This window comes from Panicum virgatum, chromosome 4K (genome assembly GCF_016808335.1).
Source record: "Panicum virgatum strain AP13 chromosome 4K, P.virgatum_v5, whole genome shotgun sequence".
Taxonomy (NCBI): Eukaryota; Viridiplantae; Streptophyta; class Magnoliopsida; order Poales; family Poaceae; genus Panicum; species Panicum virgatum.
Genome location: NC_053139.1, coordinates 4648981 through 4662191, shown reverse-complemented (window position 1 = coordinate 4662191; position 13211 = coordinate 4648981). Strand labels below are relative to the sequence as shown.

Sequence of the window (13211 nt, the reverse complement as noted above, 5' to 3'; positions counted from 1 at the left end):
GCAAAAGACAGTGAAAACTACTGGCCGCAAAAGCAAAATATATAGGCCGTGTTTGTTTTGGCCTGAAAAAAATTTCGCGAAAACTTTTTGCATCTTTGACCAATAATTTAGAGTAGTAAATGAAGTCTAATACAAAACCACCTCCACAACCCCCTATGCAAATCGCGTGACGAATCTAATGAGGCATTTGACCGCGTGATTAGAGGATGATTACTGTAGTATCACTGTAGCAAATAATCAATTAATTACCGTCATTAGATTCGTCTCAAAAGATTACACTCATTCCTAAAAAAATTTTACAAATAGACTTCATTTAGTACTCCATGCATGCGAGATTCTCTTCTCGAGAAATGTACGCGAAAAGTTACTATAGTAACCAAACACTGCCCAAGTTTCTGATCAGTCCACGCTTTGACCTCCTACTACTGGTACGGGCCATGGGAAGGCGAAGGCCCGCCAAATGGCGGGAACGGCAGGTGCGGGTCGACCTCGGCGTGGTGGTAGAGCGACGAGTAGTCGATCCCGGTCGCCCGGGAGACGACCTCGCCGAGCTCCGACGAGTCCGCCCCACCCATGCGCGCCCCCGGCGGGCCCGCCTCGTAGTCGTAGACGTCGTAGCTTCCGGCGACCGCCGGGCAGCGATGCGGCGGCGCGGAGAAGTAGCTCGACCCGGGCGGCGAGAAGGCCGCCGCGGCGGCGGGATTGTTGTCGGGCGCCTCGCCGCCGCCGTGGTGGTGGAACGGCACGGAGGGGAAGGAGAAGGGCACGGCGGCGGGCGCGGAGGCGGGGCCGTGGTCGTAGTAGTCGTGGTCCTGGTGATGAAGCGGGGCCCCCGTCTCCACCTTCAGGGCGTCCTTGAAGCCCATGACCACCAGCTGCATGCTCGGGTCCTGCTGCTGCTCGTGATGCGGCGGCGGCGACGACTGGCTCCCGCCGCCGCCGCCGTGCGCGGTCACCGCGGCGGCGTGGCGCTGCTTCTGGTGGCAGGTGTGCTCGCCCTGGTACGTGACGTCGAACACGCACAGGTCGGTGTCCGAGCGCTGCACCTGCTTCGTGGCCGGGCACCCCTGCGCGGCGCGGTACGTGCACCGATAGTAACCTCTGCAAAGATCAGTGTAATAAGAAGCTATAAATGAAGCTGCTCAATTCAAAACTTTTTGTCACGCGAAATGGGTTGTTTCCTAGTATGAAATTGGCGCAAAATGTGTGAGATTCAAATGCTATTCAAACTTCATGTACTGTAACTTGTAATCCTGTATGAAATTTATGCGGATTTTGGATGTTGATGTTTTGAGGGGTTTACCTGGGAAACTTGGCGCCGAGGATGTCCTTCTGGCCGTACTTCCTCCAGCTGAAGCCGTCGTCAGGTGTGGCCTCCAAGTTTGCGTCTGGGACTCGGAATTTCGCGGTCCATCTTGGCAGTCCTTTCCTGTATGGTTCATGACCAAGAAAATGAGGGGCCAGATGTTCAGTTCAGATCGTTCTCCTTTTTTTTCATTGACTTGCAAATGCTGATGTTTAACTGAGTGTGTATGCCTATGATCACAAAAATGCCATTCTTTTTTACCAAACTACCATCGCCTATGAGTCTAGGAACGATGCTACCAATCTACAGTAGTCTATAGTAGTTTTACTGAGGAGTACTAGTTAGTATGTGGACTTAGCTTACTGCTTATATGTGATAGAGCAGTGCAGAAAATTCTGTTCAGTACCTCTTTATCTTTTTTTAACGGGCACAACATATGTGCTTATTGTGCACATCCATAAGCTTCTGTTTTCTGATTTTTTTTAAAGAAAAAGAAACCTCATGAAGTATCTCTTGTTGTGGAAAATGATATCTGAAAACGGGTTTCACACAAAGCTGAACTTGACAGCAGTTGACAGCAACATCTTTTTTTTTTACGAGGACAATCGACAGCTATACATGTATCTATCTGAACATACGGTTGATGTTAGCTTGTTATGACCGCCGGTGCCTCTGGCAGTGACGTGTGTGTGATCGCCTAATAATTTGGTTTCGAGACACAAGTGACAATTGACAAGAATGTTGTTTTATGACAGTTGAGGCAAGTTACGTTGACAGTTAGATACGTGTGGCTCATCGCTGGAGTAGCTACCAATACACGTGAGATATATGCGCATCTAAAAGGTTGACGAATAATGGTTGTTTTGGTGCCAAACCTCGGGTGGACGTCAGATGGAAAACGGCGTAATTGTTGAAAACGGTACAAATTTGTTGAAAACATATGCAAAGGCCTTTAAAGAAAATGAACTTGTGCAGATTTAGGTGAGTTCATGTTCAATATGTAGGTAAAAAATCAAGTTGAAAGATGGCCAAATTTTTAAAAGACAGAAAAACGAAAAATGTACGCTAGTCATGCTACTAGTTCTATTATTCTCCTTCAAAAAAAAAGTTCTATTATTCTTGAAATTTGTTTTTACATACTGTTGATTTAATAAAAAAACACAGTCGTTCACATACATATGTGGAGTCTGAACTTGCATATTTATTTGCATGGACATAGAACACGGCCATATGCACTGGAGTTGTGCTACAAATTAAGCTTCAAAATTTTATAAAAGTTTCTAAGAATGTTTTCGATGAACTTCGATGGTTTTCAAACTTTTGTGCCACTTTCAGTTTTCACCGTAGAAGTGTTGCTCCTCATTTGGCGGCACGTACGGACGGGCCACGGTGTGACGTAAGCATTTTCGAGTTTAAACTTCAAAAAAGCGAACGCACCTTCTCTTGTTGCACAGGCTTTGGCGCTCCGGCGGCGCCTCCGCGGCGGCCGTCCCGCCCGAGCTCTCGTCCGCCGACCGCGGCGAGTAGGAGCGGTCGGTGCCCCGCGACGACCCCGGCGCGGCCTCGACGGCCCTGGCGACGGCCACCGCCTTCCCGAGCGTGCCCTGCAGCCGTGCCGCCGCGTCCCGGTAGTGCTCCGCCCGGGACCGCGGGTCCTCCGCCAGCTCCCCGAGCTGCCGCGCCTGCTCCTCGCCGTCGGCGAGGATCGTCAGCAGCAGATGGATGCCCCCTTCTGCTCCCGCGCCGTCCTGCATGGCTCTCCTGCTTGCGCCGCCGCAAACGTGCGAGAGCTGCAGTATCGAGCTCGCAGCCTCGACCTCGATCCGCGCGACGGCCACTGATCCGATCGACCACTCAGCGACCCTCCGGTTCTTGGACGATCACCTAGCTGATCTCTCAACAATTCAACACCAAGGATGAACTGTCGGAGGCAGAGAAGAACAGCTCGGATGCGCCGTGGCGCCGCAGTGATGACCGATTTGAAGAGCGAGGCTAGCAGGGAGGAGCAACGGAAGGACCATGACAAGTTCAGCGAAACAGAGGACAAACGCAAGAACCGGCCACGATGGCAATATTAACACAGGAAAGATCTCTATGAACAGGTGGCAGTATGGTCACCGCCCACCTGCTTGAAACCTCTCCAACCCAACAATGGCGGCAACGATGAGCGCGCAAGCTTGCGGGGTAGCTAGCTAGCTAAGAGAGCCACGGAGAAGACGATCGAAACGGAAGGAAGCAATGCTTGTTTCAGAGAAAGGATTGCAGTTGCAGAACGATGCAGCAAGCCTGGGACTTTAAGGCCATGAGTCCAAGCTGGTTTCTGGTGCTGTGCTGGCTGGGCTACTGCAACACTTGTGGTCTTCTAGATGTTGGTGAGAGGGAGCACGTTTGACCGGGGGAAACCGAGTGAAATTCCGGCCTATTTTTTCTCTGAATTTGGGTGCTCTCGTCCGTCCATTGACCGGTCTTTGGTCAGACCCTCGCTGTCGTGCTGGATCAGAGAAGCTGGGGGAGAAATTGCTACGCCCACTACTCGACAAGGGCAAGGGAAAAGGCCAAGGCCGCTGCTGAAAAATTTTGGCATCTTTTTTAGTGGGCAGGAAATTCGTGGCGCGATGACCTGCTTTAATTTCCTTTGCCCGGTAAACTATTACTGTATAATTTACTACCTATTTATTTTTACTTTAGACACATCAGTGTAAAAGGTAGAATTTTTAGTTTCCAAGTTGAGCTCTGTTGCTAGTTCGCCTTTGAATCGTGTGGCTTCCGTAGAGGCAATTTAGTAGGAAGAGCAGCAGATAAAGTAAAGTTTTTACCATGATCGCGGAAAAAAATAGAAGAATACACAATTATACCATCTTTTCGTTGTTGGAGGTTTGGGGGGAAAATTCATTGCATCAGAATAGAATCCCTAGTCAAAGCACGAAAATGAACTTCAGAGAGAATAGCCATTTTGATGGTAACACCTCCACTAGGGCCAGCTTTTCCGAGAAACTTCTAGAGCTTGAAGAATCGGAGCCGGTGCTTATTCAAGTAGCCCTGGGATCATTCACTCAACGCCTAGATGGGATGAAGAAACAGAAGTTGTCCAGCTGCCTTCTGCTTTGTCTGAAAGCACGCGCATAGTACAATGAAAATTTCAGACCAGACACATCCCAGTCGAAAAATTCAGAAAGAAATCTCGTGCATCGTTGTGTTGCTTCATTTACTTCACTTGCTGCTAGTACCTCCTGAACTGCTTGCTACTGGTACGCCCATTCTCACCGAGACAGGGACGCCATGTTCTCCGATCCCTTCGTGTGGTCTGTGTTGGCACTCACTCACCTCACTAAGGGCTGTGTTTGGTTCATACTCTCAAAAAATTTTCACAAAAAGACGAATGCATGCATAGAGTACTAAATAAAGTTTATTTGCGAAACTTTTTCACAAATGAGTGTAACTTTTCGAGACGAATCTAATGAGCTAAGTTCCATCATGATTGGCTACAGTGATGCTACAGTAACATCACCTTATCATCCTCAGATCGTACGGTCAAATGCCTCATAATCTATATCAACGGCTACAATACCATAGTTGTGGAGGTAATTTTGTAATTAAACTATATTTAATACTTCTAATTAGTGGTCAAATGATTGCTTTTGGAAAGTGTTGACAGTCAATTCTGGCAGTTTAGAGGCCGATCGGTCGGTCTGACCGGTCTGTCCAGTTATAATCCGAGTATGCTTCGTTTTATTTTAGAAATTCTTGTATAAACTGACTTGGAGAGGGGTACGACTTCCCCGGCCTATAAATATAAAGGCTAAGGCCAATTGAGGTATTCACAATCGAATCAATCAAAATATCGCATTACTTTTTATCTCTCAAACCCTAGTCTTTTTCAACCCTAGATTGCTTTCTTCTTTCGTCTCGACGACATTTGAAGACGTTCTGAGTGGCCTGCCGACCTCAGAGCAACCCTAGCTGCGCAAGCTCCGACGGGGTCCCTACCGAGCTCGCGTTTCTAGGTCTTCGCGGTTCTCTGCTCCACACCGGTCAGACTGGTCTACGGAACCGGTCAGACCGGACCGCCAGAGCATCGCTGGTTCAGATCGTTTTGACGATCTCCTGCGCGTTCTAGCGCATTCGAGTGTGTTGGCATGATTCTGTGTCAACACACTTTTTGGCGACTCCACTGGGGACAGATTAATCTGGTTTTAAAACCGATCTAATCTACTCCTTGAAGAAGATGGGCTCTTCAGAGATCAACAAGGAAAACATCATCACGGCTACAATGGAGGAGCTCACCGAAGAGGAGCGCAAGGCCTACCTTCTTGTGGAGGAGCACGTCAAGGCACAATTCTTGAAAGGCTTCAAGAAGGATCGTGGTGGCCTCGTCAAGAGGGTGGAGGAGTTCGTACTGTCGTCTCTCAAGCTTAGCAAGGATAAGATTGAAGAGATCCCCAATGTAAGCCTCTCTTCCTCTGATATGTTTGATAGAATGTCATCCATAATGGATCAAAAGATTGTTGCTGCACAAGCTGCTGCGGGTGACATTTTGATTAAATTGAGTAGTGATGTTGATGCGCTTAAAGATAAACAACCCATGTCAGATCCTAACTCATTAAATCTGAGTTCGGCTACCCCTGAGTTCACATCTAAACCACTCTATGGTATGCCGCCGAACTCGTTCTCAGGGCAAACCCCGCCACCGTCGACCATGCACACAGCACCAGCCGGACCGGTCCCACAGACCGGTCAGACCGGTCCGACCGGTCAGACCGGTTACCAAACCAGTCAGACCGGTTACTCAGTACCGTCGCCGACGCCTCTCGAGATAATTCCAGGTTCGGCTGCCCCTAGCCGAACTAATGAATTGTCACTGTATACACCACCTCGCACTACTACTGTAGCGGGAGGGCCACGAGGATCTGGACCTAACCAAGGACCGATCCCGACTTCTTTACAGACGATGGCGCATGGAAATTCTAATGCACATCGTTTTTCTGAGTTTTATACCTGCCAGCACTATCAGGCCGATCTCCTTAAGTTCAAAGAGGATCTGGCAAATGCGAATAAAAGTAAGCTTGGGGTGGATATGGGTACTACATGTTTATATCAAAAACCTTATCCCGCTGAGTTTGATTTTACTCCTTTTCCTACTGGTTGGCGTATTCCTGAGTTTACTAAATTTAATGGTGATGATTCTCGTACAACTTGGGAACACATTAGTCAATATGTCTTGCAATTAGGAGAAGCCGGTTTCAATGATGCTTTGCGTGTGCGTTTATTTTCTTTATCTTTGACTGGAACGGCTTTCTCTTGGTTTTCCTCGTTTTCTCCTAATTCTATTAGCAATTGGGCTCAGTTGGAGCATAAGTTTCATGATCACTTCTTTAGTGGGGAAACCGAAGCAAAATTGTTGGACTTAACATCGATTAAGCAAGGACGTGATGAATCTTCTTCGGATTATTTCAAAAGATTTAAAGAAATTAAAAATTAGTGTTTTAGTTTGACAATTTTCGAAAAGGATTTGGCGGATTTGGCGTTTAATGGTTTACGTTCTTATTTGAAAGAGAAACTCGAGGGCTTTGAATATTATACTGTGAATTTCTTACAAGTCAAAGTCATGGGTTTAGAGTTTAAACTTAAAAATGCCAAAGATACTTTCAAGCCTCATCGGTCCAACACACATATTCTTGATCATGATTCGGATAGTTCGGACGATGATAGCAAGGAAGTATATGCTGCTGAGTTTGTTTGGCCATCAAAGGCCAAACCCGGTTCAGTTCCGTCTCTCAAGCCGATTCAAAAGAATCGGCAAGAGGAGCTGAAATTTACTTTTGATGTTTCTAAGTGTGATCGGATTTTTGATGAATTGCTTAAGAATGGTAACATCCGATTGTCGCATGCTATTCCATCTCCCGACGAACTTAAACAACATGCATATTGTAAGTGGCATAACTCTACATCTCATGCTACTAATGATTGTAATGTTTTTCGTCGACAGGTACAATCGGCCATTAATGAAGGATAATTGGTACTTTCTGAGATGCAAATTGACAAGGCTCCTTTCCTGTTCATATGCTGGAATTGAACAATCCAAAGGTGATCATTCGGCCGGAACAAGCCGAAGGAGCTAAGGGGAAGCATGTTGTCATCGGTGATCCAAGACCGATGAATACAAGTGACAAGATCCTTACCCGGAAAGTTATCAAAGAGAAGACTGATGATGGCAAGGATACTCTGAAGATCATTGTCAGAAACCCAGACTCGGGGGGCAAGGAAGCTCTCCACCAAAAAATCGATCTGCTGATCAGGCACGACCGGTCAGACCGGTCCTACCGGTCAGATCGGTTCCTCCAGCCGGTCAGACCGCTCTGGTGACCGTCCCTGGACTTTCAAGCCAAAGCGTCCGAAAGTGGGTACTTGGAAGACCAACGAGGTGAAGATGCAGGGAAAGGCTACTAATCAGAAGCCCACCTTCGACCAGTTGTTGAACAAGTGCACAAAGGCCGTTCAAAAAGATCGGCCGCCAAAAAAGAGACCGCGATCGCCACCGTGCCAAGATCGTCCAGTGTCTCCAAGGAGGGAATCCAGCAGGCGCAGAGGTGATGTTGTCACATTGTATCCTCCCCAGAAGATGTATGCTACCATGCCATGGGTGCCACCGGTGTCAAGTGCAACAAATCCGGCATGGGAGCATGAAGGGATATGGATGCAGTGTTTCCCGATGCCTTATCCTCCACATTATCAAGGGGAAAGCTTCAGGGTGCCCGTGCACGACCGATTGGGACCACGCCAATCTGGTCCAGTGCAGCAGGCTGCACCGGTCAGACCGGTCTCACCAGAAGCCGGGCCAGATTCCTGCTCCAAGATTCGAGTATCGCATCAAGGAAAAGAAAGAGGAGCAGAAGCCTGTTGCTGATCCAGAGAAGCCTAAAACCGATGTTGTTCAAATTGGTGAAGTCAAGGTGCTCGTAAAGGATACGGGCAAAAAGCCGATGGACATAGAGAAATCGGTTGAGGTTCCTTCACAAAAGCCGGTCATGGCCAATGATCATGAGGTCGGTAGCAGCAAGAGCGCAGCAGATAAGTACCATCAGCCTAGGTGGTGCCCTTCGAGTTTAACTCATACACAGAAGAGGAAGTTGCAGTGCCTTCGTAACAAGGAACAGAAGGAGCAGAAAGAAGAGAAGATAAGGGATGAGGGCTTCAACAGATACAGGCCATTGTTCCCTCAGAGCGAGGTTTGGAAGGTCAAGATAGCTGATCAGCCAGCCAGACCGGTCGAACCGCCACAGTCGACCGGTCAGACCGGTCAGACCGCTCTGACCAACAGGTCAGACCGGTCGAGCCTAGTATGGAGGCAATAGCCGAATAGGCACCGCCCATTTCGATTCCTTCTGTAGACGAAGCCCCAGCAGTTCCTCTGACAGCAGAAGACGAGGAATTGGTGGATTATGAAGCATCTCCGGAGCGCACCAACTTGGAGATTAATGTGGTGCACTTGTCTTCGGATTACTTCGTGGTTCCGGAAGAGGATTTGGCTCATCTTCAGTTTGAGCCCCGTGAAGCTATGTTCCAGAAGCCAAGTGAGAAGGACAACCATCTGAAGGCTCTTTACCTGAGGAGACACATCAACGGGAAGCCGGTGCTCGCATGCTAGTGGATGGTGGGGCCATTGTAAATCTTATGCCCTACTTGCTGTACAAGAAGCTCGGTGGCCAAGACGAGGACTTGATCAAGACAAACATGACGGTCAGTGGTGTTGGAGGGAGCGAGCCCCTTAGCGCCAAGGGAGTTGCTTCCATGGAGCTCACCATTGGGAGCAAGATGCTTGCTACGGCTTTCTTCATCTCGGAGGTGCAAGGTAACTACAATTTGATTCTTGGGAGGGATTGGATTCATTTAAATCAGTGCGTTCCTTCTACCTTGCATCAGTTTCTTGTTCAGTGGATCGGCGATGAGGTTGAGATTGTCCATGGGGACACTTCATCCTTTATTGCTTTAGCCGATTCGGATTCTATTAGTGCACACGACAACATCAAGTGTTTATCGGGCGTGGATCTGTCCGATTATGATTTGATTAGTTGCACTAAGGATGGTTTTGTTTCTGCTGTACTAAAGCCGATGGATAATCGGCTAAATCATTTAATGTAAATTAGATGAGTACAACAGAAGCCCCAGAAGCGACCGGTCAGACCGCTTGTGCCGATCGGTCAGACCGGTCCAGTCCCGTTCGGTGCACAGAGCCGACCAGTCAGACCGGACACCCCGACCGGTCAGACCGGTCCAACACAGAGTGGTTACAGCAGAGGCTAGATCAGTATCGGGCGCGTACGAACGATATGTGTGACGCCATTGAAGATTCTGATGATCTAGACAAGCTGGGCCAAGGGTTTGCATCGGCCGATCCTTTTGAAAAGGTAGACATTGGTGATGGAACTATCCCTAGGCCGACCTTTGTAAACAAAAATTTATCGGCTGAATATAAAGCCGATTTGGTTAATTTATTGAAGGAATATGTTGATTGCTTTGCTTGGGAGTATCATGAAATGCCCGGTTTAAGTCGTGATCTTGTTGAGCATCGTTTACCGATTAAAGCCGGTTTTATACCTTATAAACAACCGGTTAGGCATTTCAATCCCATTATTTATGACCGAATTAAAACTGAAATTAATCGTTTACTTGATGCTGGATTTATTTGGTCTTGTCGTTATGCTGATTGGATCTATAATATTGTGGCCGTTGAGAAAAAGGATTCGGGGAAAATTAGAGTGTGCATTGATTTTAGAGATCTTAATAAAGTTACTCCCAAGGATGAATATCCTATGCCTATAGCCGATATGTTGATCAATGAGGCTTCCGGACATCGTGTCATTAGTTTTCTTGATGGTAACGCCGGTTACAATCAAATATTCATGGCCGAAGAAGATATATCTAAAACGGCCTTTAGATGTACAGGATTTGTCGGCTTGTTTGAGTGGGTTGTTATGACTTTTGGTTTAAAAAATGCGGGTGCTACTTATCAAAGAGCTATGAATTTAATCTTCCATGATTTGCTTGGCGTCATCTTGGAGGTGTACATTGATGATATTGTCATTAAATCGGCCGGTTTGGATCATCATTTAGCCGATTTGAGACTTGCTCTTGAGAGGATGCACGGGTATGGTTTGAAGATGAATCCACTCAAATGTGCTTTTGGTGTATTGGCTGGAAAGTTTCTTGGCTTCATTATTCATGAGACCAATAGAGGTTGATCATAAAAGAATTGAAACCATGAGGAAGGTTGAAGCCCCTACATACAAGAAGGATTTACAGAAGTTCTTAGGCAAGGTAAATTTCTTGAGAAGGTTTATATCTAACTTGTCCGGGAAGATCGATACTTTTACTCCTATTCTTCGGTTAAAAGATGAAACCGAATTTACTTGGGAGGCAAAACAGCAAGAAGCGTTTGAGAAGATCAAAATTTATTTGTCTTCGCCACCCGTACTCAAAGCACCTAGGATAGAAGTACCTTTCAGACTTTATGTGGCTGCTGAAGACAAGGTTATTGGGGTTGTTTTGACTCAAGAAACCGAAGGGAAGGAGTATATCATTACCTATTTAAGCCGACGACTTATTGATGCAGAGACGAGGTATACATTTAATGAGAAGTTGTGTTTGTCTCTTTATTATGCTTGTACCAAATTAAGGCATTATCTACTATCTAGTACTTGCATAGTGGTATGTCAAACCGATGTGATCAAACATATGTTACAAAAACCGATTTTGAGTGGTAGAATCGGCAAGTGGGCTTATGCTTTGGTTGAATATGATTTGGCTTGTGAACCTTTAAAATCTATGAGAGGCCAAATTGTAGCGGATTTTATTGTTGAGCATCGGATTAATGACAAGCATGATCTAGAAGTCGCTATATTACTTGCACACCATGGAAGTTGTACTTTGATGGATCGGTTTGTGATGATGGTCAAGGGATTGGTGCTGTTCTTATTTCTCCGAATGGTGCTGTTTTTGAATTTTCAAACCGATTGGAAGAAAAGTGCACAAATAACCAAGTTGAATATGAGGCTCTTCTATTTGGCTTGGAATTATTGCAATCCATGGGCGTGAAGCATGTTGAAGCCTTTGGAGATACTCTTCTGGTGGTGCAGCAAGTATCTAAGGTATGCCAGTGCTATAATGGTTCTCTAAATACATATCTTGATAAATGCCTCGATATTATTTCTTCCTTCGATGAATTTATTATCAAACATATTCTGAGGGAAGAGAATAGAAAGGCAAATATTCTGGCTCAGCAAGCATCTGGCTATAATGTTACGAAAAAATATTTCAACATTCGCAAGCCGATGCAAACGGAAGCCGAGTGTCTGGTTCTGGACGCACCGGTCCGACCGGTCAGCGAGACCGGTCTGACCGCCCAGACCGGTCTGACCGGTCCAGAGACCGGTCTGACCGGTAATGCTGCTGTTGGTTCTGATTCGGCCAAGAAAAACGATTCAATTGTCTCGGCCGAAGCTCAGGATTGGAGGGTTCCTCTTATATCATATTTGAGAGATTCTTGTCGTGGAACGGAGAGAAATATTCGGCGTTTGGCTTTTAAGTATGTTTTAATTGACGATGAGCTTTATCGTCGAACTGCCGAATATTTGCTTCTCGAGTGTTTAGACTCGGATCATGCCCGGATTGCTATGGGTGAGGTTCATGAAGGTATTTGTGGTACTCATCAATCGACTCCGAAAATGAAGTGGTTACTTAGAAGGGCCGGTTTCTATTGGCCCACCATGCTATCCGATTGTTTCAAATACTATAAAGGGTGTGAAGAATGTCAGCAGTTTGGTGATTTGTAATTGGTGCCTGCTGCGTTAATGCATCCTATTATTAAACCATGGCCGTTCCGAGGTTGGGGGTTGGATTTTATTGGACAAATTAATCCTCCATCTTCAAAGGGGCATATCTTCGTGTTGGTTGCTACGGATTATTTCACTAAATGGACCGAAACGGTTCCTTTGAAGAATATGACACATAAGGAGGTAATTGAGTTTATTACTGAGCATATTATTCATAGATTCGGCATTCCACAAACTTTGACAACGGATCAAGGTTCTTCATTTATATCAAAAGAGGTGCGTGTCTTTGCCGAATCTTATAAGATTAAGTTGCTCAATTTATCTCCATACTATACTCAGGCCAATGGGCAGGCCAAATCTAGTAATAAGATTTTGATCAAACTTGTCAAGAAGAAGATAGAAGAAAATCCTAAGAGGTGGCATGAAGTGTTATCTGAAGCATTGTGGGCTCATCGTATATCTAGACATGGTGCTACTAAGGTTACTCATTTTGAGCTTGTGTATGGTCAAGAGGCCGTTTTACCCGTTGAGGTAAATCTGGATGCATATAGATTGGTAAAGCAAAATGACCTCTCCGCTGTTGATTACCATGATTTGATGATGGATAATATTGATGAGGTGACCGACAAGCGTTTGAAGACTTTCAAAGAGATTGAGAAAGATAAGCTTTGGGTGGCCAGAGCTTATAATAAAAAGGTAAAACTTAAATCTTTTCAGGTTGGGGATCTGGTTTGGAAGACAATTTTGCCTCTTGGGATGAAAAGCAACAAGTTTGGCAAATGGTCGCCAAGTTGGGAGGGTCCATACAAGATTATTAAAGTTATCTCCGGTAATTCGTATATGGTGGAGACGGTGCAAGGTGAGAGTCTACCATGGGCTATCAATGGGAGGTACTTGAAGAAGTTCTATCCTAGCGTATGGCAAAGTGCATTAGGACGAAAATGGCCGGTATTGGATATCGCCCTTAATTTTATTTTTAGACTTGTATGCTCTGTGTAAAACATGTACATCAGGATAGTTCTTGCTTTTTGGCTTGTGAAACTCACCAAAAAGCAGGGGGCATATGTTGACAATCA

The 13211-nt window shown here is 46.1% G+C and overlaps 1 protein-coding gene across 1 annotated transcript; it reads right to left on the bottom strand.

Moving 5' to 3' along the window:
- Positions 1-295: 295 nt before the first annotated feature.
- LOC120702679 (transcription factor WRKY19-like) lies at positions 296-3638 on the bottom strand. The gene is made up of 3 exons (XM_039986570.1): positions 2744-3638; positions 1304-1429; positions 296-1101 (listed from the first exon to the last, which is right to left on the bottom strand). Exons 1-3 carry the CDS (start codon positions 3058-3060, stop codon positions 423-425), a joined length of 1122 nt encoding a protein of 373 aa, XP_039842504.1. The 5' UTR covers positions 3061-3638; the 3' UTR covers positions 296-422.
- Between the last annotated feature and the right edge of the window lie 9573 nt (positions 3639-13211).